Source organism: Aquila chrysaetos, chromosome 18 (genome assembly GCF_900496995.4).
Source record: "Aquila chrysaetos chrysaetos chromosome 18, bAquChr1.4, whole genome shotgun sequence".
NCBI classification, from domain to species: Eukaryota; Metazoa; Chordata; class Aves; order Accipitriformes; family Accipitridae; genus Aquila; species Aquila chrysaetos.
This window is the reverse complement of record NC_044021.1, coordinates 11,951,588-11,978,909: the sequence shown is the minus strand read 5'-3', so window position 1 is coordinate 11,978,909 and position 27,322 is coordinate 11,951,588. Positions and strand designations below refer to the sequence as shown.

Below are 27,322 nucleotides of genomic sequence, written 5' to 3'. Positions count from 1 at the left end.
GTACCCGCTGTTGCAGTACCTTCTTGCCTTGAGAGCAGATTCATCCTGTCAGATCTTCTGAGAAGGACCAGCTTGATCCAGTGCCCCTCAATAGGCTGGGGACCAGCTAAAGGCCCTTCTTTTGGTTAACTTTATAACAAGATTGAAATTAAAGGTCTTTTTCCATCAGGAAGTCATTTTAATATCTAATAGCTTCATTTTGAAAGCTTTTTTAACTGTCTGAGGGCTATTAAGAATGTCACAAATTTATCCATTTGTTTAAAAATTCTACAACAGAATAATTCAAAGGCATTTACTTTGCCCTTTCTTGAGCTCCTTCCAGACCTTAACTACAGATTTCCTCTCTTTTTAAGTGTTTTCAGTAATGTGCATGCCTTTTGGCTATGAAAGAAAAGCAAGCTGTTAACTGAAGAGACAACATTACAATCTGCAGTTCTGAAGTAAAACTGGACTAGCTGATGTTTGTGTCCAACACAACATAAGTATGTAAGAGAAAACTGGTAACATTGGTGTAATCTTTTCCTTTATTGCCTAATATTGCATTTAAAACTAGCTTTTTTCTGTAAAGGTGCCATTGATGAAGGTGACTTGTGACAAAATCACAAGTATGCTGGTGGAACTAGGAGGCAGATTTGTGATTTTTGTTAGCCTTTCTGAACATGTGTAATTGAATTTGGATCTCTAACACTACTGCAGGGCACATTTCTCCCCACACTCCTTCCCATTGCACTAAAGGACCAGTGGTTGGTAAAAACTGCTCCAAAGAGGCAAACGTTCTTTCCACTCAACTTATTATGCAGTGATTTATTTCTGACTCACACCTGGCCCATCTTTCTATAAAGAATAGGAACCAGCTTCAGAGACTAAATTTGTCACTCTGTCTACCCAGTAGGTGAGGACACATCATGGGCAGATGGGGTTTTGGGTTTCTGTCTCATGGGGAGACAGAAGTGAGGGTTTGTGTTTGTTCTGAAGCACAGATCAAATGTTGTGAAATACCGCAATGAAAACATGACATGGCATTGTGCTCGACAGAGGTCAAGCCATCCTTCTTCCTTCATTCAGAAAAGCACAGAAGAGGGGGAACTGATTTAACAGTAAACTTTGCAAGGCATGTGATTTTTCTGTAAGGATCTTTCCTTGGGACAAGTAAATCACACACTGTAAAAAGCAATGGGCCCACACACCTGTCAAATCTCACAATGTAATTAGGGCTGATTCCTTTAAACCCCCCCAACTTTTACAACTTTTAAAGAAAGTACCCCAAACAGCTTGGGTAAAAAGGAATTCCCTTGTTCTACATGCAGTTTTACCTTCTAAGCCTGTGTTTGGAGGGGCTAAGTAGCCTTGTAGCATTTCTATCAGGAGGTAAGTTCTTGAAGAAGAGTATTATTTCTGCAAGAACTGCACTGTGGGACAGCAGTCAAGCAACAAGGCTGCGGATCAGGAATTCTGAGCCAAGAAACTGATTTGATGCAATATCATAAATAAAGTCCATATCTATATATCTAGATCTAAATCTAGATCATCTAGACTGGATGGTGGGGTTAACCCACCACACTCAAAAGCAAAGAGCTCATTAGAGGACTGACAGGTCTCTTTCCTATTGTAGTCAGAAACACGGACCAGACAACCAGCTCAACAGCACTAACTTTTCCCCTCTGTTCCTTCCCTCCAGCTATCCTGTGAGGGTTGTCTGCTTTATTGCATTGTCCTGTATGGCCAAGGACCTTCCCATTTCCACCGTTACTCCCTTTGGAAACAACTGGAGAATTAGAGAGTCAGTGGCAGGGCTGCATCCCTAGGACTGGGCTGACCTGAAAGCCTGTGCACATCCCAGCAGTGAGAAAAGCAGGTGCAGGACAGACCTGAGGGAGGGTGAGGAGAAGTCACCTTGGTGACAGTCATAGCTCCAAGGCTGTGCTGTCTGGGCCATTCCCTGGATATCTGAGCCCCCAGGAAACGCTCAGGACAGCTTCAAGGACCTTGATGGGATGGACAGGTAACAGGGCTCCACCCTGCTGCTACTCCTCACACTTCTCCCCTGATCCAACGTGGGGTGCTCCATGGTCTGCTGTTCCTTCAGGAAATACCCACCTCCTCTGGTATGGTCCTCTCCCCGGGGCTGCAGGGAAACCCCTGCCCCAGCGGGGGGGGGGGGTCTCTCCCGGGGCCGCAGGGCCATCTCTGCCGGGGAGGGGGGCCCGGAGCACCTCCTGCCCTCCTCCCGCTCTCCCCTCGGGGCTGGCAGGGCTGTTTCTCACCCCGTTTCCCTCAGCCCTTTTGCCCTTTCTTCCCCAGGCTTTCTTTCCCCGAGGCTGAGGGGCTCAGCTGTGCCCGGCGGTGGGGCCGCTGGAGCCGGCGGGAACCGGCGGGAACCGGCTGGGTCCGGCCCGGGGCAGCCCCGCCTCTCCCCTCACAGCCGCCGCACCCGGTACACGCTGAGGCGCTGCAGGTGCTCTGCTTTGAGACATGGAAGCAGAGTATCAGTTAGACAGGCAGAACTGTGCTATCACACCCTGCACACTTCTGCTTCTGGGGCTAACATAATTCTCCACAGTGCAGAAGTACCCCTGGCACCTTTGATCCAACAGGTTTTTTTGTTTGTTTCCTACAACCTCATTCAAAGCCCAGCAAAGAGCATCTCTTACTTTAAAGAAAACAAAAAACTTTACTCAAGCAGTATGTCATCTGAGTCCACTTGTTTCTGTACGCAGCATATGGGTGTTTATAATTTATGAAGTATTAAGCATCTTGGATCCAAGGCTCGCCACGTCTTTGTCACAGAATGCATAAGCACGAAGAAAATGGGTCCATGGTCATGGAATTTATTCTACTGGAAGAAAGATTTTAAAATTATTCTATATTTTCAATCTATAATATAGTAATTTATATCAACAGCAGAAGTAGTAAAAACTGTAAGAGTGCACAGTCTCTGTAGAGCAAATACTAATGTTAACAAATGAACTTAACTATTTCAGAAGAAATTACAAGCAAAATTTATTCATAATAAAAGACAATATTCTAGGTGGTATTTTCTCTTTCCCATTTCAGTTTCATTCCCAAATAAATCCTGTGGGGTTTTTTTCCTCTGGAAGTGGCAGTTTTCTCTAGAACCAGATTGCTTTCTAAATGAAATAGTTTTAAAACTGTTATTTTCCAAATAGCAATACTGAAATGAGTGAAAACCTGGTGCAGAAGGTTTTGCTTCTGACTTCAGTCAAGTTAAATCTCTGTTTCTGAAGAAAACATCAATTCAACTCTTTACAGGATTCAACAGATAAAAGCATGCAAATGCACACATACTTTTTGTCCTCAAAAATATGTAAAAATGAAAATACCAAGCTAATGTCATACATTAGGGATATTATCTGAGTCACCAAGGAAATAGTCTAAGGCAAAATAAGACTATTAATGCAACAGAGTATAAATATAAATGATATTCTGTGGATGGGGCAGAAGCCATAAGCTGCTCTAGAGAAATGATAGAGGGATGCCTGGTCATCTCGACCACAGCTGTTAAGAAAGATCACTATGTAAACTTAATGTCTTGATGGCATTATTGAAATAATTTTTTAAAAGATACAATGCAACTCAGGAACATGTTTGTTGCTCACCAAACTCCATCAAAACAAGTTTAATTACATTAAAGAAATCCATTTATTTTAAGAAATTATATATATATATATTTTTTTTTTTACAGCCACTTAAAAGAAATCAGGTGAAAAAATACATTTTATAGACAAAAAATAGTTTATCTTGCACTAATTTTATGAAGCACGACAGTAAAAATAATAATCACAGAACTAATCTGAACAAAGCCAAACAGGTAACAGTTCAGATGCAGCTGATTTGGAGAAAGCAATGCAACTCAAAACTAGCTGTTGGTCAGCTTGGGTTCTAGTGCCACCTGCTGAAACAATGGTATTTTTCCCCTTGCAACCATAGCTAATATGCAATTTAAATTAATTCACTGCATTAGAGGGCAATACATCAAGAAAGGTCACAAAGAAGATGAGGTGCTTGAGTAATCTAAGTGCACATCCAAGGTGCCATACACCGAACCTAGTAAATTGAGAACCTTCTCTTGAATGATGTCAACCTGCTCTGAAGGGCAATAGTCATCCAAACTTGATCTGTAACAAGGAATTGAAAAAAGCATGAGAGAGTACAGGTATCACCACCATCACCACATTTTGTATTCTTGTAATGCTCTGTGTCTAGGCTGAAGCTACTTTCAAACCGTGGTGAGTTCTGCCTCCCAGTATTCCTTCAAAGCGTAGTGCTGTGCTTCTCCTCACTACTTTCAATGGTAACAGTTTGCATGAAGTTGAATAGAAAGTCTGGAGCAGATTAGGAATGTGGCCTATTCTTCCTTCCAATTCTACTCTCTTCCTGACTCTGACACAGAATAAGTTGGCAGTCAAAGTTCAAGCAAATGATCCAATTAAAGGACTGATGGAAAGTTAAGATTGAAAAATTCAAATGCTACTAGTTAAAATAGGTAGGAAAACTTGAAAAACAAATCTTCACAATCCCTGTGATACAACATTTTGTACAGTATCTATTAATGAACTGCAAACAGACACTAGTAAAAAAGCAGAGCTGACAGATAAAAAAATCCAAGAAGTGTCAAGATCTACATAAATGATTCTCTATTTTCTCTCCAACAGTGGATGATGACCCTGCAGCTGGCACAGGAAATACAGCCTTCTTTTACTGTAGGTATTAGCCATACTATTTCTTGTTGACAAAAACAATTTCATGTCAGCTTCTGCTATTGTTGCCTGCCCTTTAATGGCACACTTAGTATTTTTGAAGTGATTAAATTACAACAATTTGTCAACAGATACACTGTGGTCTTCAAATTAAGTTTTCCCAGGGCAGATCCCTGGTTCTCCCAGGTCCCTGGCCTCAAAGTCCACCCCGTTCTCCCAAATAATACCCGTACAGTCCTGGAAGTATAACTTTTACCCCATGCAAAGCTTTACTAGAGCTTTCTAGAATATAAATCCCTTTCAGCCTATCAGATGAAAACCACTTCTATCACAAGTTTCACTGAAAACAGAAATCCTATCTGTAGTACCATAAACCCTAGAGCAAGAGAGTAAGGCATGTGTGATTTCAGCCCAGGCAGGCTTGTCCAAGCTAGCTTTGCTCTAACTAGCACAAGTAATAAAAGTAGCAGACATCTATGAGCCCCAGTGACAGCTATCAATCTCAACACACACAAGGCCTCATCACAGGCTTTATAAAGCCTGTGCTGAAGCTCATTAAGTCATCATGTTTTCACTGCTTTTGAAATCTGTGCTAGCTACTCTAAAGCCCAGTAAAACTAGCCCTCAGCACAGAACGTTCCCTTAGTTGTGTAGATACTGTCACTGCCTTATGATCAACATTTTCAACTGTCAATTTTCACTACACTGTAAGGCTTCCACTTTAAAGCAGAATTTAACATGTGCCAACCAGTGCTGTATTGATAGAATTATTTAGCTTTGTAAACACAGTCTGAGCATTTTAAAGTAGAAGTACCTACAAAGTCTTACCGAGCAACTGTCACAAGTGTGGGCTTAGGCATATCTTTTAGTAGAACTTTAATGGATTGTATGAGCCCTTCGATCTCCTCTTCAGTGCTAACATGGTGAGGAAGCTCCATATAATCACAAGTCAGACCAGCCTGATGGACCTACATGTAAATTAAACAGGATTTAATTTCTATTGATGAATTATTGATAAAGTTTATCTGGGTAAAAAGTCTCTAAGATACCATCCCTAGCCCAGTAGGTAACTTACACCTCGTCAGGCAGTTAAGAGTTGTTTTTTTTTCCCCAACTTGTTCTTTAAACAAAAAGAATAAAATTCTGGAGGTTGTATGGATTGTTTCATTATCTCCAGTACACTGTACCTCTCCTATGAATTCAGAGTATGCTGCAGACCTTGAAGATGACAGGTCTGATCTTTTACAAATAGCTACCTTAAGTTCTATAAAGTATATGAACAAACCCTGGTGAAATGAAACCTTCCTTCACAGGAAGCAGCCTGAGACATCACAGTCCTCAAAGATCACATTAATATTGCCTAAATATAGACAAGCAGAGTAGAATTTTAGAAGCTTTACGAAGAAAAGCTGGCCTAAGTAATAAGACATAAAAAAAACCCCAAAACCCCGAAAATCTCACAAAGTCTTGAATCAAGAAGCAAGTCTGAAATGAAGCATGATCTTTTCCCTCCTTGTTGAAGCTATGCTTTTGAAATCTGTCTACTTTCTGCTCTTTTACCTAGTCACCTACCATTTCATAATCTGGGCTCTCCATCCTGGTTTTCAAACTGTGAACTAGCTGAACAAGCGACTTCATTCTGGAGTGAAAACAAAACCAGAAGTTATTACATAAAGAGCTGGAAACACATATATTTACCTCAAGAGGTTGAAAAAAAAAAAAAAAAAAAAAAAGAAAAAAGAAAAAAGGAGAGAGAAAAAAGAAGGAAGTAGAAGTTATCATGGCCTAGGATTTGAAAATGTAATTTGCCCCTCTGTGTCATCTTGCACCTGAGAAAAATTTAAATTATCAGCACCATTGTACTGTTTCACCAGGTCTTTCTTACAAAGCCCCTATATCTGCCTCTGACAAGACCTCTTTGCACTTCTTTTAGGGTAGACCTGGAGAGAAGCTGTTGTACCTCAAAGTCGTATGAACTTGATGGGAAATGCTCGTGGTCAGTGTTACACAGGTCTGGCAGTAACTGCTGCATTTGATGGGGAAAATGAGGGATTTTCCTATCAAGGGAAAGCCCAGACTTTTGCTGTTTCTTTTCAGCTGAAAACACTTAGTTTAAAAGCATAGCAGATGCTGCTGAGATGTTTTGTGGACACTGTTGCTCAGGTACAGCTTTTCATTCACTTCCATTTTTCCACAAAAAGCAGAACCTTCGGGACAACCAAAGTCCTTCTCCATATCATCTGTAGTTTGTTGCTTTTTTGAGAGCTCTGCTTCACACAGATCACTAAATTTTTAGTCACCAAACGTGCCTCCCTCCACAGAAAATAGAATTTGCATGAAGCTGTACAAGGCTGATCTTGGAAGGCTTACCATGGCATTGAAGACAGCGGATGGCCTTTCCTTTTGTTCTGTCTGACTCTTCCCCCTCTAGAACTAAAGGAAAAATGGTAGCCTTGCATAGATCCTATCCAGGCTCTCTCCTTTTCTGTTAGCAAAGTGCTGGGCTAATCAGTTCCCAAACTACTGTTTGCATTTTAAGCCATTTAGAAGTTTCCTACCCAGGACACGAAGCCCACTTCTGTAGGGTCTCCTCATCATCATTGTCACACAAATCTGCAAATGCTGCTTCCAGATCTTCTAGCTGATGAACACGGTTTTCAACACAATCCAGCAAGCCCTCCTTTAAATAAGCACATACAAAAGTATGTTAGGAAAAAAAGAGGTAGGAATGTCATGGCTTACACTATGATTTAAATTCTGAAATGGTTGATCTACTGGAAGTGGAGAATCAGAAACAACTGATTCATTACTACAGAACATTTTTTCAAGAGGATCAGAATGAATGCCTGCAGAAGCTGTTATACCTTCAGAATATCACCTCTCTTTGCTCTGTCTTTCCCACAACAAATAAGTGCCACATCTACATTCCGGCAGTATACACTGGGGAGAGCTAAGAAAACGTATATGACCAATTGTTAGATTTGTTTCTATAGAACTGAAATGCTCAGATGAGTACAAGCTTTACATTTTTATAATGAAAGGAAAATTTAATTTTTTTATGTTTAAAAATAACATATTAAGTCAAATGGATTTTCAGAAAAACAAAACAAAATTTGAGATTTTGAGCTTCTTTCAACTGCATGCCTGAAAAGACATGGAATTAATTTAAAATGTCAGTTATTGCTCTGACCTGCAAAGCTTTATGCCCCTTCTTAAAAAGTTCAGAACACATAAAGAGGCAATCTTCTTGGAGTGAGGCTACGTACATGAATAGTTGTACATGCAAACATTTGCAGAAAGAGATCCTACATAACGTATCAAAAGAAAAACAATGCTTGGCATATTTGGTATTAAAAATGCTTAGTGCAGTGGTGTGTGAAGGAAATTAAAAAGCACTTTGGAATAGATAGGTAACAATTAAGAACACAACAATTCCCTCTTAGGATTCTGCTGTCTGTATCATATAACAGATGCTGCTTCTTTTGGCCAGTGATGTCAACTTTAGACTAATTTTTAAGAGGAGCTGAGGGGGTATCAATCATTCATAAAGTACAGATTTATGATCCTATCCTGGGGTATGAATAAGACACTTTTCTAAGCATCACCAGTAACTAACCTTAAAGACACGTCCCATCACCCTCTATGCTACTTAAAAACCAAAACCAAACAACACCCCCTAAAACACCACAATAGTATAATGTAGTATGATACAAATGTAACTGTACTCAGGAATTTTAAGAGACTAGAGATCTAGGATATTTTCTGAAACTTTGAAAAGCACAAAGTTCACTCGTTTTCTACCTTCAAATCCTTTAAATTGACTGTCTCACTATAAAACCATCCATGAATCTGGTCTTGCCTTGTTCAGTTCTATACCTACCATTACACACTGTCTGCTAACCATTTCAGTTGCCTCCTATAAATTTGTTGGCTTTTGTAAATAACTTATGCCTTGAAATCACATTGGGAACTTAAATCACAAGCGTTTACCCCTTTCACATTTAACTACCTTTTAAATAGGTAACTTTTTATTGCCAATTGACTAAGAAATATGAAAATCAATTTCACAACCTTCCCCATATCTCCATTTCTTTATACACAAAAAATATTAATATTATATTTTTATATATTATATATATAAATAAATATATAAAAATATATATAAATAAATATATAATATTAATTAGGATTCTTTAATCTGTGATAATTGTATGTGTTGAATCTCTCTGTAATAGTGTTCAGATGAGATTATGAAAGCAAAGACAAGATCTTGATTAGAAATTACTTGGTGTAGTGACCATTAACATGGCTGTCTCCATGGTTTGGGCTCAGGGCTGAATGACTGTTTTGGCAGCTACAGCAGACTTACATTTCCATGATTCAGAAGCATACAACGAAAAGTACATTACAGTGGTATAACTGTCCTTTCCACATCTAAATAAATAGGTAAAATACCAGTTAGGCACTCAGCACAGCTCTGACTATCAAAGAAGAGCAAATATGGGAAGGAAGGGGAGAGCCTGGAGGGAAGCAAAAAAAAAAAACCCCACAAACCACCCCCCCAAACAAGAAAAATACCCAAACCAAAGCCCTGTTGAGCCATAAAATGAATAAGATTGCGGATCATTTACTATGTTTTCATTTCTTCCTTGTCAATTACCACTTGTTTACAGAAATTAATTTTCACACTCGTGCTAAATATTTATGCAGTTCACACGTTCAAACAAAACATCTAATATGAAAGAACTCCTAAGATGCTGCTAATTAGTATTCAGCATGCTGCATAGCTTAATTGGAGACCACTTAATTAAGCACCTTTCATAGGTTCCTTTCTTGTCGTAACTGATTTTTATTGGGTAAACCAAAACAATCATTCTCTCATACATCCCACACAGAAATACCATACCTCTGTTGCATTTCTATGAGGCTTCTTGAAATTGTACAACTCCTGCAAAAGCTCATATTCTGTCTTTGGAAAAAAAAAAATAGAAGAGGCAAAAAATTAGTCTCTTCAAATGAGAAAGAAAATCCTCCAAGCCCTCCTTCAGAAAAAGAATTTGACCACTAAGATCATTCCTCTACTCTAGTACTGCAGACAACTCTCTATAAATGCAGGTGAGGAAGAGGCTGTGAGGCTTGAGAAAGCAATACTTCATGGCCTCAGCCAAACATTCTGCAGTTGCTTAACTTTAAACCTGACTTCAAGAACACAGCTTTAAAAGCTAAATATTTACAGTCTGTTAGTTAAAGAGTCTCTGAAACTAGACATACATGTTGCTGAACTAAGGTCCAATAAGATGCTCAGTAAAACTGAGATAATAAATTTAGGCAGACAAAACCAACAGGAAAGTATGATTGTAAAGGAAAACAGGATAGATAAAGGCCTCAGGCTAGTTTGACAACAAGTTCACAATTTGGGCTTGTCAGCCCTACTCCTTAATAATATTCAGGTTTAATTAATCAAGGATAAACAGATCTTACTATTTACTTAACAGCATTAAAAGGTGAACACTCATGGATTTTTTAGAGCAGAGGAAGAAAGGAAGGGTAGACCATTCAATTTTTACAGAAATACAAAGCATCTTTAGAGCAATGTTTTGGATTTTAGACTTTTTTGATGGTAAGACAACACTCTTCTGGATTGGTGAACTATATTTGCTTTTTAGCTTTTCCTTGGATTCTTACATTGCAAGTGTTAACTTGGGAAAAATTTTCGGATGGAGTTATTGTAATTTACAACAGAAGAAACAGTTAAGAAATATTAACTGCAAATAAAATCATTATATCAAAAAAGGTACACTGGGCGCTCTGCTCTGTGCGAGTACACATCTGAAAGCGGTTCCTAGAACTGAGAACCTATCATAGCACAAAACCAACCAAAAAAAAGCACAAGAAACAAAACAACCCCCCCCAAAACTCCTCCGTTATTTTATCCAGAATGTATTTCAAGCCCTAAGAGGTGTATTGAATTTTATTCTTATATGGCAAGACCCTCACAGTGCTTTCCCTTTGCTGTATGCTTCTCTCTGTGATTCAGAACAACTGGCATTGCACATTGTCTGAAGATACTGCAATCATAAATACTGAATATCAGAAGCTAACAAAGGTCAGGGATACTATATTCACTCCTTTATGGTGAACAAGGAAGCAGTAGTCTAGCTGAAACTCAAAGATGTCAGATGTTCTCCAGCATAGGCTGAAGTTAAAACAGCGTCAAGAAGAGACATTTAAATGCTAAAACCCATCACAATATTGCAGAAGAATTTGTAAACCTAAATGCCACACCCAATTTTCAGGGCAGATTAGTTAGTTCCTAAAAATCCTGTTCACATCAAGAAAAGCTGCTAACTGCTTTGCACCTTTGAGGATCTACTTATTCATGACTCTATCAGGTGAGCTACCTTTCTTGTGCAACCAAGTTATAAATGGAACACAAGGCAGAGTCTTAAGCTCAAAGCCATGGCATCAGAGACAACAGCTGCTTACGTATCCTTACAAAGGAAGTAAGTGTGACAGCCCCTCATCAGGACAAGTAACCACTCGCTGGATAATCAACACCACCATGCCTTTTGAAAGACAGAGTCTCCCGATACCATTGTGGCTTTCCAGTAGCATGTTATAGGGGGTAAAAATTGATACAGTCTGTCATCCCTCCCTGATGAATCTTGCTGTGGGTATTTGCAACATTACCTTTGGAAACCTAAGCATAGCTTTTATGTCCCAAGCAACAAGCAGAAGTGAGCCATATACCTCTGAGCTTGAATGTGCACTCAATACCAATTTCAAATGCAAGGATCTACCCTATTAGGTTGTTGTAATTCTCTGGAACATACACTCCCTTAGAATGTCTCTCCTTCAAATGCTACCATGAATCATTAATCATGATCAGCTGATCTGCTAATTTATCTTAGATGAAAGTTTCTCCACAGACATAAATGCTAGGGCTGGTACTCTTTTGTCAATGGTAAGAGGCCTCTCTATTGCCATGCTTACCTGTGTGTACATTTCTTTGAATGGATTTTTAACTGAAAAAAAATCTAAATCAATGTCTAAAACATATGCATCCCCTTTCTGCAGTACTTGGCAGACATCTTTAACAACTTCCCTTATTGGGCATTCACTATTTCCAAGAGAGCTTGAAGCTGAGCACTCTGACAAGGTTTCTGCCCTGTTCAGGGCACTTGAATTTTGTACTTCCTTTTTCTTCACACTTGGGGTGCTGTGATCAAGGTCACCAGGAGCCACTGATGAAGAGGCAGAGGTGGTGCTTGCTGTGTCATCTGTGTTTAGCTTCAGTCTCTTAGCAGACGCTACTTCACCATTTTCTTCATGGCTGTTTGATGCTTCAGTAGGATTGATGAGAATGACGTGTAAATTTAAGGGCTTCTGGTTTTCTAGCTGATCAGCAGGGACATAAAGACCATCACTTAAAAAGTAATGATCTGTACCTGTAACCCTACAATTGACAATAACTCACAGTTAATACATACCTTTGCAAAGAACTTAGGAAAAAGCATGCACACTTTAGGGATCCTGAGAAGAATGAATAAATGCTTGATGGGTAACAAAAGCAATGAAACTGTGTACACGAAAATATTTATTTTAATCTGCAGGTTTTTAAATTGAAGTTTTTTCTACTTCTTTATTGCTGAATAAATACATTAAAATTCACTCTATATTTTTTATGATAGCCCATGCGGTTTTAAGGGATAACAAAAAGATTCTACATTATGTGCTTCTAAGATAAATTTGCCATTGAACTGCACTTTAAAGACCAAATCCAGAATTTAACAAGATATTGTCAATATTATGGCATATAAGACTGCAAAGCTATGGATATTTTGTCTTGGACTGCCTAATTTTTAAGGAAAATTCTGTTAGTTGTGTTTGAGAAGTGCCCCGAAATCCATGGATATTGATTTAGTAAAATATTATAAATTAAAAGGTAGCATTTAACTTTTTTTTTTTACCACCAATATAGATTTCCTATTCTAAGTAGGGGAGAGCCAGTAACTTGAGGATGAATAGCTGCATATCAATGGAATCCACTTAATTAAAAAAACCCGACCAAACAAACAAAACCAACACCACCAAAACCTCCACTTACAGTGAAAATTTAAAGAATATAATTTTCAAGCCATATTTCAGTACATTAAGCCTTAAGCATCATAAATTCAGATTAAAAAATAAGCTTAAGAAGTGTGAATTTCTGCTCACTTGTGTTAAGGCCTCATTTGATTACAGGGTATAACCATCAATCAACCACAAAGACAAATAATTCCATAAGCAGCAGAAATTTGAAGCTTAGTTCCCCAGTGTCCTCTGGCTGGATTATCCTGAGCTTGCTAAAATGACAGCCTGGATAACAACTTCATCTTGTTGATGGGGCATTCACAGGGTCTTTTCTCAGAAATTCTCCAGGGTTCAATATGAGCTCATGCTACCGCCTTTCCCTTGGTGGGACACTAACTAAGGTATCTATTGCCTATCCAGCCACCTGTTGTCAACAAAAAGTTTTAGGAAGTTCATATTTCTGAGGATTCCTTCCCTTTCTTCCTTCATGATTTTTGTAAGCCTAGAACCTGAAGAAAAGGTACCTGACCGTTTTCAAAAGGCAGCTTGAAATGCTGTTTTCAAGATTGCTAAGGCGACCAGAGGATCTGTGGGAAAGCTGTTCAGCCATCGTGAAGTATTTCTGTATGTGTGCTAGTTCTCATGGTTAAATGTAACTGAAAGCACCAGCTTTTGTCTTATTAGTGAGGTTTACTTTAGGCCTCAGATTCAGAGTTGTAGAGCTTTAGTATTTTATTTAAGGTGGTAAAACAAAGCATTTCTCTGCTGTCTTCTGTTAAACTTGCTTCAAAAGATTTATTCTGATATGCTGGCAAGAGACTTGATTTGTAAATGTCCATTCAAGCTACACAAAATCACAATGCAGTGCATACGGTGAATGCGAAATTGTCATGGGCTGCATCCTACTGAATGATGAGGGGATCTGATCGGAACTTGAATCACAGAATGATTAAGATTGGAAGAGACATCTGGAAGTCTCTAGTCAATCATCTGATTGAAGCAGAACTAACTTCAAAGCTAGATGAGGCTGCCCAGGGCCTCGTCCAGTTGAGTTTTGACTTTATCAAAGGATGGAGAATTCACCACCTGCCTGTGTACCTGTTTCAGTGCTTAACTAGTAGATTAACATCAAAAAAACCAAACCAAAAAAACCAAACAAAAAAACCCACACCAGAAAAACAGTATCATGGCTGATACCAAGCCAAAATTTTACTAGAAAGACCAAAGAGATACAAGTTGAACTGCTTTCTCCCATCCACAGAAAAAGAAAGAAGGGGGGGGGGGGGGGGGGGGAGGGAAGCTTTACGTGCATTAAATGCCCAGTTTTGTCACAATAAGGATGACAAACTTTGTCCTGATTGGTACATTTAGGTTCCATTTAGAAAATAAAATAAAAGCTGCCCTTCACTTTCTGTCCCGTTTTGGTTTGTTATAATTCTACTGAACACAAATCTCTGAACTTCATGGGTCAGTCACTCATACTGCATTTAACCGTGTAAGCTCACCCTGAAGGGAAACTTATCAAAGGAACTAGCTGAAAACAGCTGAATATCAGTACAGAATCAAAGCAGAGCAAGTGATTTTTTTTCCCACATAGCCCAAATGTGACTCCTCTCTCTCTTTCGATCCAGAACAGTAAAAAAAAGTTTGTCTTAAAACACATAGTTTTCTTAAACATGTTACTATGAAATAGAATTGTGCAAAAAGTAATTATGAACTTTGTGACATTTGCTAAATAATAGTTTCCCCTTTTATTTCAGGTCAGTTTTATCAAAGTGATCTTATTTACTTAATTGTATCTTTTTTTTTAGACTGTACTATGAGTTAGGTTAGAATTTGGCATTCTATGATTGAACGGTAAAGCAAGGAGGATATCCCATCAATAATTCTGTTTTAACTGGAAGAGAAAATAATGGATGCACTACTGATAAAGTTGAAAAATTAGGTTTCCCTGAAGCTTAAAAATATTTAATAACTATTACCATATGATCATATGTATATAATCCTTGCTATGTACTCACTGGGTGCAGTACAAGGTGGGTGAAAAACTGGCTGGACCAACAGTTCCATGGTGGTGATCAATGGTTTGAAGTCTCACTGGCAGCTAGTTGTAAGTAGTGCTCCTCAGGGATTGTTACTGTTTTGACATCTTCATTAATGCCCTCAGCAATGCACTCAGAAAGTTTACAGGAGGCACTGAACCTAGGGGTAGCTGATACACTAGAAGGCAAGGTTGACCTGAATGACCTAGACAGCCTAGAGGAATAGCCTACAAGAATCTCATTAAGTTAAACTAAGATAAATACAAGGTCCTGCACCTGGGACGGAATAATCCCATGCAGCAGTACAGGGTCAGCATAGACAAGCAAGGACCTGCAGAACAGGAACTGGTAATCCCAGTAGAAAGCAACATGAGCATGCGTGAGCAGTACACCCCTGCAGTGATGAAGACTAATCACAAAATTCCATTGTATTAGCAAAAGCATAGCCAAAAGGTCAAGGGAAGAGATATCTCCCCTTACTCAGCACCAGCGAGGTCACATTTGAAATAATCTGCCCCCAGGACAAGAGAGACATCAATAAACTGAAGATCTAACAGAGGGCTGCTAAGGTGATTAGAGGTCTGCAGCAGGTGATGAACAAGGGGAACCTGAGGGAACTGGGCTTGTTTCGTTCGTCCTGATAAGGGAAGGCTGAGGAGGATCTAATTGCTGCCCTCTGTTACGCAAATCCTCTGTTAAAAATGACTGCTTTCTGAGATTTTTTTTTTACTTTAATGAGAACTAATTTAAAACCTGGGTAGCTGAAATGAAATGTGAATAGCTAGAATTACCTATTAAAAAAAAAAAAAATTAAGGCACAATTTTCACTGTGCGCATTCACACAGATAGTCACATTAGGTCCTAAGCAAATCACACATACAAATTAAATTTTCAACTTTATCCAAGAATATAAAAAAAATGCCCATGAAAAGCTGTAGAGATAGCTTTATATTACTAGTATAAGACAGCAGACAATTTACCTCATTGTTGTTGTTGATATGTCTTTCCCAATCAAAAAATTGTGTTTTCCTTCTGAGATCTGCTGAGCCCAGGGTGGGTGAAGCCATACTACTTGAGAAATATGGCCAGCGTAAACAGCAGGCATAATCCAGTTCTCAATACTTAATTCACTGTCATGTATGGAGAAAGACAGGAGCAAACACTGTTACTTTCCCTGTAAGTAAAACATGGTCAAGAACGCCACAAACACCTTCCACGTCTTGAAAGCCCCCATGCAAATCATCTGAAATTAGAACTCTGTGTAAGGGTCACATCATCAAAGAAAGAAAAAGAGGGAAATCTTTATTCGCGAGACAGACAAAAATCTCTATAGTAGATTTTAAAAAGTTAGGATTAGAGAGTGCAATCAGCTTCACTTTTAGCATGGCACTTTGATTATAAACTACATGGATTTGTTGTCCTTTTTCTTTTGCTACATCAGACAGAGGAAAGTGCAAGGAGCATCACTATTCTAAATAACTTCAGACTGACCTCATGAGAGTATTTTATTGTAAACTGCTCTAAGTACATTTTAAATATAATCTCAGTGATTAAAGTAAGTCAGTCAGCAACTACAGATTAGCATCTTTCCTCATTATCAACACCCTTTTTTTTTTTAGGTGTATGATATAGCTCATAAAACTTCTTACTCATCCAACAAAGAGAACAAAATATTGACTGTGGGTAGGATGATACAAATACTTACACACCAATTGCATCAGCTTGTCATTGCTGTAAATCACCACAATACTGAAGCAATCAATATTTATTTTAAAACGGGAAGAGAAAGACAATAGCAGAGATCACTCTGTGGCTTGTTACCTACCTACCTACCTAAGAAGTTGGGGGAAAATATTGGTCTTAATGATCTTGATAGGAAAATCTTGTTCAGCTTCACATATTCACCATGTCAACATAAGATATGTTATTTCAATCTCAAAGTCAATTCTTCAGTGTGAAGAGAGAAAGGCTGTCTTAAAACTACAGCTCTTCAGACAAAGCATCCACTCAAGAGTGCTCTCCTGTTACCCAGAGGAACTACCTGGGCTAGTAACATGATATACTACTGAACAACTAAACAAAGGAAATTCATACATCTTAAATTGCTTGATATGCAACATAAACATTTGACCACGTTCATAAAACACAAACATAACTTTTTCCATTCCAAAAAATAAAGTTTTCAGCAAAAGCGAACAGACAGAAGATACAACTTGAACTTGACTTAGATCTTTTGTTCATACTTCCTATGCAGTCATACCAATATTCACTGTAAAACAAAGGCAGCAAGAAGTAGACTTAAAGTATTCTGATGCAGTAGCCCAAAATTACCTAAAAAGAGCTTCTTTGTCAAATACGGTGTCTGCAGGCATATTCACAGGAATAAGAAGGTCTGGATGGGAATCAAGATGAACAAAGCTGATGTTACTGGCAGGAAGATGCTTTGAACCAATGGCACGATAGATGAAAGGCAGCACCTAAAACAACATGAATAAAAATAGTTCAATTATAACCAGTGGGCTGAAAAATGCAACAGCTTTAACAGCAAAAACACTAGTCCCACTCTTACTCCCTTAGAATTTGGAATAGAGGGATGGGGAGACAGAAGACAATATAAAGGGAAAACAACTCCAGTGGCAAGAGAGCTCATGAACTCTAATCACTATGAGCCCAAGTGTTCCATGTGAGAAGCTGCTGAAGAATCACAGCTTTACTTCCTCTTTCCTTCTTTATAGAAAGTCTTGTTTGCAGTAGCTCTTCTCACTAACCATTCAACTCAATTCCTAGATTTTTTTCATTTACAACTGAACACCAGGAATGCCTTTCCTCTTCTGCAGAACACTGCCCCTGCATTGCCTTCTCCATGCTAAAAAGCTTCCTCACCATGCACAGGTGCTATGGAGATAAAAACATTTCATTACTTGTGTTTTATAAGTTAACTGATATAGAATGAAAACTGACCCTACCATGACTTAAACTTTAGCTTATCTTCAAACTTATCCCCCTTGAAGAAAGAGCTTAGTTCCTAATCCCTACATGACTTAGTGGCTGCAATAAACAGACTACCTTTCTCAACTGCCCAACTTTAACCCCCGCTGAAGGTCTTCACTGAAAGGTGTGAAAAACAGGAGATGAGGCAACTCATCAATTTATAGCATAGTAAATCACTGAAGTGCAATAATGTAGGGTGGTAAAATGAGAAAACTGATGGCTGATTCATGATACCTTTTACACTAAACTAGAGTACATGGAGTCTGTCCCACAGTTACAGGAAAAGTAACTGCTTTAGCTGCCAGAACAAATCTAGCAAGGATTGTGAATCACAGCCTTATTATATAAGGAATGTGAAGACTGTAAAAGGACTGGGCAACAAAAATTCCATTCGATCTCTACATTACAACAGAAACTGAGCTACTGTTTTTGGCAAAAAAATTATTAAGATGACAAATCCTGCGTACTACATGGGCATAGCTGTAAAACATGACTGACAGCTGAAATTTGAACTGTATTCCATCTGTCTAGGAACAAGTTCCCCAGTTTACCCACTACACATGCAGTAATATGTATACTACTGTAATAGTAGATAAAACAAGGTTAAAAATAAGAAGGGTTCCCTCATCCATGACTTTTACGTCTTTGGAAAAAGCATGTAATCTGGCCTACCTGAACAAACTACAAGCTTTGCAATTAAAGTTTCATCCCAGGTAAGTGTCACTACAAACTGTGAGACTAGGAGAGAATGGGGGAAGACGCAAGAGATTGACATCTCTAACATTGCAAGTTCTGCTGCTTTGGATTAAGAACAAAATTTCCTTTACACCAGCTGTATTATTAATCAGTGCATGATGCATGTAGTGACACCTTGCTTTACAGGAACATCAGTGTCAGCAAAGGACTATATAAAGTTTCTGTGAAGTTCTTACACTTTGGGATGAAAAGCCATTTATGTTTTACGCAAGACAGACCGATGCATATACACACATATACTGAAAACACAGTGCACACGTTTAGAATAAATAGATTTTGTTGCGCTAATTGAGAATAGAAGTATAGAGAATAAAACAAAGAATAATCATTAATAGTAATTATCTCAGTATTCCTATCACAGCGACACTCTAATCCTGGGTTACCACAAAAAATCAGGTATCACAGCATCATATATTTCAGTGAGTCTTAGCAAAAGTGATCTGCGTTACTTTTTGCTACTTACAAATTCAGAACATTACTTTCTTTAATAAACTTCATTACGCTAAAATTGTCTGTTTGCAAAGAATCTGCTTACTTAGGACTACGGCCTCAGCTTATGCTAGTATAAACAAACCATATGGGAAACCAGAAACAACAGTTCAAAAGCAATTCCTTCTTCACTCCCCTTTTAAATTACTTAACTAAAACCGCAAAGTTCCAAATTTAACCTTTCTCATCACGTGGCAGTCAATCTCCTTGTTAGCACGTGATTACATTTACCAATTTGCTGCCGACACGTAGGTCGACACTGTGTAGGTCTGAGTTTCCAAGTACCGCACTAATGCCTAGCTGATTCTAAGGGCAGTGTAATGTAGGTATTGTTTCCTTTTAACTACGGCAAAGAAGAAAAGGAACCAAAAAGTCACCCATAACCGTTAAAAAGATGCCAAAATCCGATGATGGCATTTGTTAACTTGAATCACCGGGTCGGGAAGGGAATTCAGGTCACCTGGGCACTGAACTCGGTTTATGTTTCCGTGGTGAAAGAGAACGCAGGGGTGAGGTCTGTGCGCGGCTGGGGAGGCGGGCGCCGGTCCCACGGCACCGCCGGCAGCGGGCAGACCCCGGTTACAGCGCGGCAAGGCCCGTGCTCCCGAAAGAACGAACCGAAGCTGCTCCCCATGCACCACCACCCGAGGGACGCCCCGTTCCACCGCTCGGCCCGGCCACTCACGTCCTGGTGGTCCTCCACCACCCACACCGGCAGCGCCGGGTAGGCCCGCAGGCAGCCCCCGCGGGACCGCGAGCGGGCCCCGCCGCCGGCCCCCGGGCCCCCGCCGCTCATACCGCGGCGGCTACGGGCCGGGCACGGCGAGGCCCGGCAGCGCGGCCCGCCCGCCCTGCCTCTCTCCCGGCGGGCGCTGCTTCCGCCCGCAGCGCCCTCCCACCGCTTTCCTCTTCCGGAGCCGGCGCGCTGCGGGCCGGGCCGGCCTCGGCGGCGGGGCGCCAAGGTGGGCTCGGCGGGCCCGGCTGCTCGCCTGGGCCGGGGGGGAGGCCGCGGGGCGGGCTGGGGCTTCCCTTGGGCCGCCGCGCTCCGCTCGTGGTGCCGCGGCTCTCCGCGGAGGAGCCAGGCGCCGGGGCGGGCGGCGGGGAAAGGTCCCGGGGGCGCGGCGGCGGTGCTGTGGCGGGGCTCGGGGCGGCGGGGCCCGGGCGCCGGCGCCTCCCGCGGCAGCCGCCCGGCCGGCCTGCGGCCGAGGAGAGCTCTCCGTGTGGGGAGCGGGGCCGGCCGGCGGGAAGGCGGCGCGGGAGAGCCTGCCCGGGCGGGTGCCGGTCTCCCTTCTGTTTTGCGCCGACCCTTCGGTGGCCGTTGGGAGGCGGCGGTGGGATGAGGCTGGGTCTCGGTGCCCTGTTGCTCTCTGCGGCGCGTCTGCGGGGAGAGGAGTTTTCCCGGTGTTTTTCAAGGAACCTCTGTTACTTTCGTGTGACGGCTTCCACCCGCGCAATAAATTTCCTGTCCTAGGCGACGGGAAGAGGAGAGTTTGTCCCTTCCAGTGGTTTTGAACTTACTTACATTTAAATGAAAACTCGAACGTGACCGAAGTTTGCAGCAGAGGGAGCTTTAAAATAATTTGGGTTTTGAAAATAATTTCATCTATCTTTTTGTATTTTTTTGCGGCAGTGATTCTGTGCGTTCTGAAGCGGTGAAATTAAGGTGGTAGAACCAGAGCAGTTCTCTGGTGTTGGGGAAGACTTAGACCTCTATTTGAGAGAGCTGATAAGCAAGACCTTTTATTTGAATGCTATGACATGTTAAAAAGAAATGGCTTTAAGGCAAGGTGCTGTGATACAGTGGTCTTTGCTTTAAGTTGTTTAAGGTAGTAAGAGTTTAGCTCAGCCTGTTTAAATAAAACGTGTATGTAAATACCAGCAAAGTATAAAACAGTTTTCTTTTCTAGTACAAGCCTGAGCTATGTAAGGTCACGACTGGAGAACTAAAGCAAAATGGGTTCAGCATCTAATGGATTAGAATAATGACAAAAGGTTGTGCTGTTGCCAGACAAAATAATGCAAGTGGGCTTTTTCCACTCTCCCCCCACCCCGTTTTTTCTTTTTGAGAGCTCTTACAAGGTTGGAGGGTACTGATCAGGCACAGGCTGACTGGAAGGAACAAGTGGCTTTACCATCATGGCCGCTACCTCCCAGAAACACAGGATTCTCACTTACTTTGGCCTTTGGTTGCTCTGGAGAGGGAATGAATGCCACCACCACCACCAGTTCCAGTGGCTTCCACTAAGGCCTGTGTGTATAAGGAGAGACTTAGGGTGCTCATGGTTCCTCCTCTGATGTCAGTTCTTTCCCCCTTCATTTCTTTTCCTTTCTCCCTCTGGTTCACCAGAAGCTGTCTGTTGTCTCTCAGCAAGCTACATCTTCTGCAGCAGTGGCACCAGAATGCAGCTGAAAGCAGTGCTCTGAGCAGTCCAGGTTGGCCATGTTGCATGGTAGCAGGTGGGAGAATATTCTGTGCCTGTACTTCAGCATTAGCAAAACCTTAGTAAAAGGCAGTAAAAGGTAGGCTTTGTTTTCTTTATCTGGTGATCTTTCCAATTATGTTTGTGTCTTTCCTTTCGTTCTCTCTCCCCCTTATGGAAAACAGGATTTGACTTCTGCGACTGCTTAACTAATTATTTTTTTCTCTGCCTCCATTCCAGCCAAGACAACATGAATGATTTTATTTATTTTAAATGTTTTTTTTCCTTTTTTCCAGTTCTTGAAACGTAACACTAATTAAAGAATGAATTTTAACTTAATGAAGCACAGTCGTTTTCATTTATAAACATTAATACAATGCATTAAATAACATGCATAGTTTTGAGCAAGACTTAAGCCTACTCGAAGCAGTGGCGATTGCTGGAAAGGTAACAGGGCCAGGCAGGCAGCTGAGGGATGTTTTGGGAACCACTTATTTCAATGAAATTGGAGTAACAGCAGAGTCTACATAATTTTTTTTTTTTTTTTCTGGAACCTGTAAGATTCTCATTCTACAAATCTATACTTACCTAACTTAAAATACTTTGAAGTGTTCAGTCCTTTACTAAATTGGGGTCTCAATTGTGAATGTAAATTGCTACTATCTCATTTAAAATTTACATGATTTGTTGGACCAGGTAACTTGCAATGAGGTGTTAGTAAAGTCATTCTGCCTGAAGTTTAGAATCATGTTCTAGAAAGTCCTCATTGGGGGACTTTAGATGACAATTGCAGTTGTTAAAGTGAGTGGTTTCTTTGGTATGGGGTATCTGAAGGCTTTATATCAAAGTGTCTAGTGAGTACTAGTAGTGGTGCTTGTATCCTTGGCGAGTCATCATATCAATCATTTGTTGAAATTAACATTGCCCTAAGTCAGAGAGCATGGTCCAGTTTGGGTTCTGGATTAAAGACAGTAGAGTGCTTTCATGGATTAGACGCTTAAAGGAATAAAAGGGGCATAAATGACCTGCACTAGAGGTCCAAGGAGCACAAAGATCCCAGTGAAAGTCAGTGGACATCGTTCACTGTTTCTGTTAAAGGAAACTGCAGAAACTCTAATTTCAGTGCTTTGGGAGTAGTTCCTGCAAATGCATTAAGGACATGCTACAAAAATTGTGTGACACTGGACTTTTATTTTCCTCATTAAAGGTGAACCATGTCTTTCCATTCCGGGCGAGGATGTCCCCGTGGTCAGGGGGGACCAGGAGCAAGAACTTCAACACAGACCTACCGCCCTCAGAACCTACGGCAGCTTCACCCGCAACAGCCTTCTGTACAATACCAGTATGACCAGCAAACTGCCCCTCCAACAACTTATTCAAACCCTCCAACCCCTGGTTACATGCCTCCCAGGCCAGACTTTGTGCCCTATCCTCCTCCAGTGCCCCCTTCCACACAAAATCCCATCAGCCAGTGTCCCATGAGGCCACCATTTCCAAACCACCAGATGAGGCAGAGCTTCCCGGTGCCTCCGTGCTTCCCTCCCGCTCCTCCGCCAGTGCCAAATCCTAGCAACGCTCCTGTGCCAGGAACTCCTGCTGGGCAAAGCACCTTTCCTTACATGATGCCTCCTCCCACGGTACCGCATCCTCCCCCCCCACCAGTCATACCACAGCAAGTCAACTACCAGCCTGTGTACTCCGCAGGGTATTCACAGCAATCGTTTCCACCGCCAAACTTCAATAGCTATCAGCACAACTCTGGCTCCTTTCCGAGCAGCGCTACCAACAGCAGTGGTGGCAGCAGCCATTTTCGGCACACGAGTCAGTACCAGGGAGAGAAGTCGCAAAGTGATCGACGATCTCCAGACAGGAGTAAGCACTATGACGAACACCGACATCGTGAACATGGTCACATCCACGGTGACAGGCATCGGTCCACTAACCATGGGGATCGTCGGGATCGAGGCCGGAGTCCAGATAGGAGGAGACAGGAAAGCAGTCGGCACCGGACAGATTATGACAGAGGAAGGATATCACCTCACCACAGAAGTTATGAGCGTAACAGGTAACTTGAGGTACTTTCTGCCTGCAGAGGGAGAGCTGTCATCATTGTCCTATAGTATTTGTTTGCATCAATGTTCTTCCCTCACTCTTGTTTTTCCCTCAACCTCGGGAGGTAGCCAGTACTCAGGTCTGATGGAGAGAGCTACTGTTTTGACACCTTTCAGGTATGCTGCTTCTCCCTCACCTTTGTGAGCTGGCAGACTTGTTGCCCTTATCCCTGGAGACAGCTGGAAGCAAAGAAGCTCTCATTTGAAAACTGAGCGGATTGCTGAGCGGTGTTCTACTCTCGTAGGTATTTACCATAGAAACTTATGCAGATGTGGCATGAAGGTAGAGCTGGCACAACTTTGTGCAAAGGACTGTGTTCAAAGTTGAGCCTTACAAATGATTAAATCCCAGCACTTCAAATTTCAAGATTGAGGTAGCAGAGCTAGGGTTCCAGGTGTTACTTGAATTTGGTCTTTCTTTGAGTGAGCCCTGTATTTGTAGAAAAACAGCACTTGGTGGTGTTTATAGCCTGATAGGTGCACATATCTAATCCCTGCACTGAGGTGGTTTAGTGAAAAGCATGTTGTACGGTGTTCTTCGTCCTGCTCTATCCTCATTGGAGACCAGTGCAGATGTGTGCAGATTTCACAGGACCTCCCAGTGGGTGCTTGGACCTGCCTCTGTGATTCTGTTCAGGGTGAAGACCTCAGCAAGCCAGCCTGTGATCTCAAGAGAGGACTGAGGTGAAAATTAGCATACACCAGTTAAAAGAAATAGGGAAGTTGTAGGCTATGTTGACATCTTAGGATTCAGATGGATGAGTGCGGACTGCTTATTTTGGGATGTGTCATGAAGTTTCTGTCTCTCTGCTTTGTAGAAAAACAGCTTGCAAATTATGAGCTGACCTAATGCAGTTTGTGTGGTGTTTTAGAGCAAACCATCATCAGTTAAATCTTTTCAGATGTCTTAGATTTGCTCTCTTCATGGCTCTTTTTGTGTCTAATGATCTAGGTCACAACACTCAAAGAGAGATACTGGAAAGTTAAGTACTTAAATATTTATGAGGGCACCTGGATCACATGCTGTAATTTTAGAAGCTCTGAGCTTTCTCATGTCACATGTGAACATGAATTTACGCATAGTGCCTGTGGAAATGAAGCCACTTTGATTTAGATATGCAGAGATTTAATTGCAGAACTGTAGACGGATGTATTCAAGACAAAACCAAAACAAAACCAGCCCAAAAAAACAACCCAAACCTCACGTTCAGTAAGTTTGCTTTGATTTCCAAAAGAGGATTTTCCTAAAACTGAATGCAGCTGGCATTAAGGCACTGGCCTTTTCTTGTATGGTGAGCTTGTGGTATTTTCCGCCATTTGTAGGTGACTCAAATATTTGCCACATAATTTCACAACTTGTTGTTTAGAATTTAAAGTTCAGTTTTAAGTTTTGAAAATGCATGTTTTCAGCAGCTTTCCCAAACATTTGTGGAGTACTGCTTGAGGCCAGCAGCTTCCAGGTCTACTTGACAATGTATCTGCTTATTTTAACGAGAACTCTTTGCCTGTCTTGGTGTGGTTTTTTGCACAACTTCCGTCTCTCAAGCAAATCAGGTGTCATAGAATATGCTCTCTCTGAAGACCGAAATCCATGCTTGAAAAGGCACACGCACAGAAGGATGAATGGGTGTGGGGAAGAACAATAGATAATTTATATGAACTTTGTGCTTTGTAAATTTTCATTCTATTTCATGTTATGCATATGGATACATGATATATATGTTCATAAATAATCTTGACTCATTCTGTTAGCCCACCAAACCACCTGAGGCACATGTTTATAATTCCTTGTGTATCAGCAGACTCATTTACTAGAAGATTTGACAGATACACAAATGATTGTGGACTAACAAGTTGTCAGCTGTTAGCAGAGTATGAAAACTGCCTGTGTAATCTTTGCTGCCTCATGTACACAGTAATTTCATAGAATCATTTAGGTTGGAAAAGACTTTTAAGATCAACAGGTCCAACTGTTAACCTAACACTGCCAACTCCACCACTAAACCATGTCCCTAAGCACCACGTCTACATGTCTTTTAAATACCTCCAGGGATGGTGACTCAACCACTTCCCTGGGCAGCCTGTTCCAGTCAGTGCCTGACAACACTTTGGGTGAAGAAATTTTCCCTAATGTCCAACCTAAACCTCCCCTGGTGCAACTTGAGGCTGTTTTCTTTTGTCCTATTGCTTGTTACTTGGGAGAAGAGACTTGACACCCACCTTGCTACAACCTCCTTTCAGGTAGTTGTAGGGAGCGATAAGGTCTCCCCTCAGCCTCCTTTTCTGCAGAGTAAACAACCCCAGGTCCCTCAGCCGCTCCTAGTAAGGCTTGTGTTGTAGACCCTTTACCTGCTTCGCTGCCCTTCTCTGGACGCGCTCCAGCACGTCAATGTCTGTGTTGTAGTGAGGGGTCCGAAACTGGACACAGTATTCGAGGTGTAGCCTCACCAGTGCTGAGTACGGGGGGACAATCACTTCCCTGCTCCTGCTGGCCACACTATTTTTGATACAAGCCATGATGCTGTTGGCCGCCTTGGCCACCTAGGCACACAGCCAGCTCATATTCAGCCGGCTGTTGACCATTCCCCCCAGGTCTTTTTCTGCTCGGCAGCTTTCCAGCCACTCTTCCCCAAGCCTTCAGTTAATTTAAAGCTCTTCTGCCCCAGAAATATGTTTGGGTGGTCAAATTCTATATGTGTATGTGCAAGTTGAGTCTTGTAGATGAGATTCATAGTTTCAGCATGATGAAGCATTTCTGTGTCTCTCAGTTTTTTGTCTGTGCTTCAGGTGTCTGTCAGGAAGAGAGGGCTTGCCTGAAACACTTGAATGGTTGCAATGCTTACAAAACTATTGTGCATGGAATAGGTTTTCTTTCCCTTCCTTGAGGCATTAAGAATGGTTAAAGATACAATAATCTTACCCTTTGCCATTCGTAACAGAAGAGGAAGAATAGCAACAAGTACTGTGGTGAATTTACAGAAGTTACCTCTGTATGGTATGAATTAACCGTCATAACGAGATAGATGGCCTTATGACAAAGACGGAAGAGACAGGTGACTATCTCTTACAAATTTCTGGAAGGTCAGCGTTAAGAATGTCTGGGTTTTCAGCAGTCAGCATGTGTGTGTCATTTAGCATAATATGATCTCAGCCTGCTTCTGTGCTCCTTTCATGTGTGGAATGTATGAAATACCAGATTTCTCATTTAACTTAAGTTTTGAACTCTCCAAGGGAGCGGGAGAGGGAGAGGCATAGGCACCGTGACAGCAGAAGATCACCATCACCAGACAGATCCTACAAAAAAGATTACAAGAGAGCAGGAAGGTAAGGAAGGTTACGTTCGGTCTTTTGTGTATTTGAGGCTCTGTGCATCTACACGTGAGTTTTTGTGTGTGTATATGTGCATATGTGCCTGCTTTGAAACTCAGAAAAGAGTGTCTTAAATTTATAACCATCTGCTTATATGTGCAAATGTCAGTTATCTCAAGACCTTGTAGAGTTAGAAACAGGATTAATCTCTGGAGAGAGGGCTTCACTGCTGTATCCTAAAGACTTCTTACATCTGCTTCCATTCTGGAAAGTACCAAGATTATTTAAGGTTATTCCATGTTTAGATCATCTTTTAGGAGCTTTTTTTATATTGGTGCTCCTTTCCTTATGAATCCTGGGTAGTTGAAATCAGTGCAATGTTATTGGCTTTGTAGGCAGAGGAGATAAAAAAA

At 41.2% G+C, this 27,322-nt stretch overlaps 2 protein-coding genes across 12 annotated transcripts in view; one reads left to right on the top strand and one right to left on the bottom strand.

Moving 5' to 3' along the window:
- Positions 1-2,651: 2,651 nt before the first annotated feature.
- On the bottom strand, positions 2,652-19,934 carry C18H5orf22 (chromosome 18 C5orf22 homolog). Of its 8 annotated transcripts, XM_030041659.2 has the most exons (10): positions 19,850-19,895; positions 19,755-19,807; positions 17,165-17,310; positions 15,814-15,963; positions 11,712-12,174; positions 9,625-9,687; positions 7,277-7,398; positions 6,291-6,357; positions 5,547-5,686; positions 2,976-4,136 (listed from the first exon to the last, which is right to left on the bottom strand). In XM_030041659.2, exons 1-10 carry the CDS (start codon positions 19,863-19,865, stop codon positions 4,004-4,006), a joined length of 1,353 nt encoding a protein of 450 aa, XP_029897519.1. In that variant the 5' UTR covers positions 19,866-19,895; the 3' UTR covers positions 2,976-4,003. The 8 variants fall into 8 exon arrangements, with proteins under 8 accessions (XP_029897521.1, XP_029897522.1, XP_029897519.1 ...); XM_030041661.2 differs by lacking the exon at positions 2,976-4,136 and adding an exon at positions 2,652-2,836 and having other exon boundaries at positions 19,755-19,934; XM_030041662.2 differs by lacking the exon at positions 2,976-4,136 and adding an exon at positions 2,652-2,833 and having other exon boundaries at positions 19,755-19,934.
- A 23-nt stretch (positions 19,935-19,957) lies between these two features.
- DROSHA (drosha ribonuclease III) overlaps positions 19,958-27,322 on the top strand; it is a 76,397-nt gene continuing 69,032 nt past the window's right edge. Inside the window, exons 1-4 of one of the 4 annotated variants that reach the window (XM_030041655.2) lie at positions 19,988-20,031; positions 21,417-21,589; positions 22,697-23,554; positions 26,832-26,924. In XM_030041655.2, coding sequence (XP_029897515.1) covers positions 22,704-23,554; positions 26,832-26,924 — 944 coding nt within the window. In that variant the 5' untranslated portion in view covers positions 19,988-20,031; positions 21,417-21,589; positions 22,697-22,703. Of the gene's footprint in view, positions 20,032-20,275; positions 21,590-22,696; positions 23,555-26,831; positions 26,925-27,322 lie in introns of those variants that run through there. The other 3 variants (XM_030041657.2, XR_005930801.1, XM_030041656.2) reach the window with 3 other exon arrangements.

Excerpts from the sequence above, each read along its gene's own strand:
- C18H5orf22 (XM_030041658.2), bottom strand. The coding sequence starts at position 19,865 with ATGAGCGGCGGGGGCCCGGGGGCCGGCGGCGGGGCCCGCTCGCGGTCC. Across the intron at positions 17,311-19,754 it reads TGGTGGAGGACCACCAGGAC|GTGCTGCCTTTCATCTATCG; the intron begins GTGAGTGGCCGG and ends ATGTTGTTTTAG. Across the intron at positions 7,399-9,624 it reads CTCATAGAAATGCAACAGAG|GAGGGCTTGCTGGATTGTGT; the intron begins GTATGGTATTTC and ends GCTTATTTAAAG.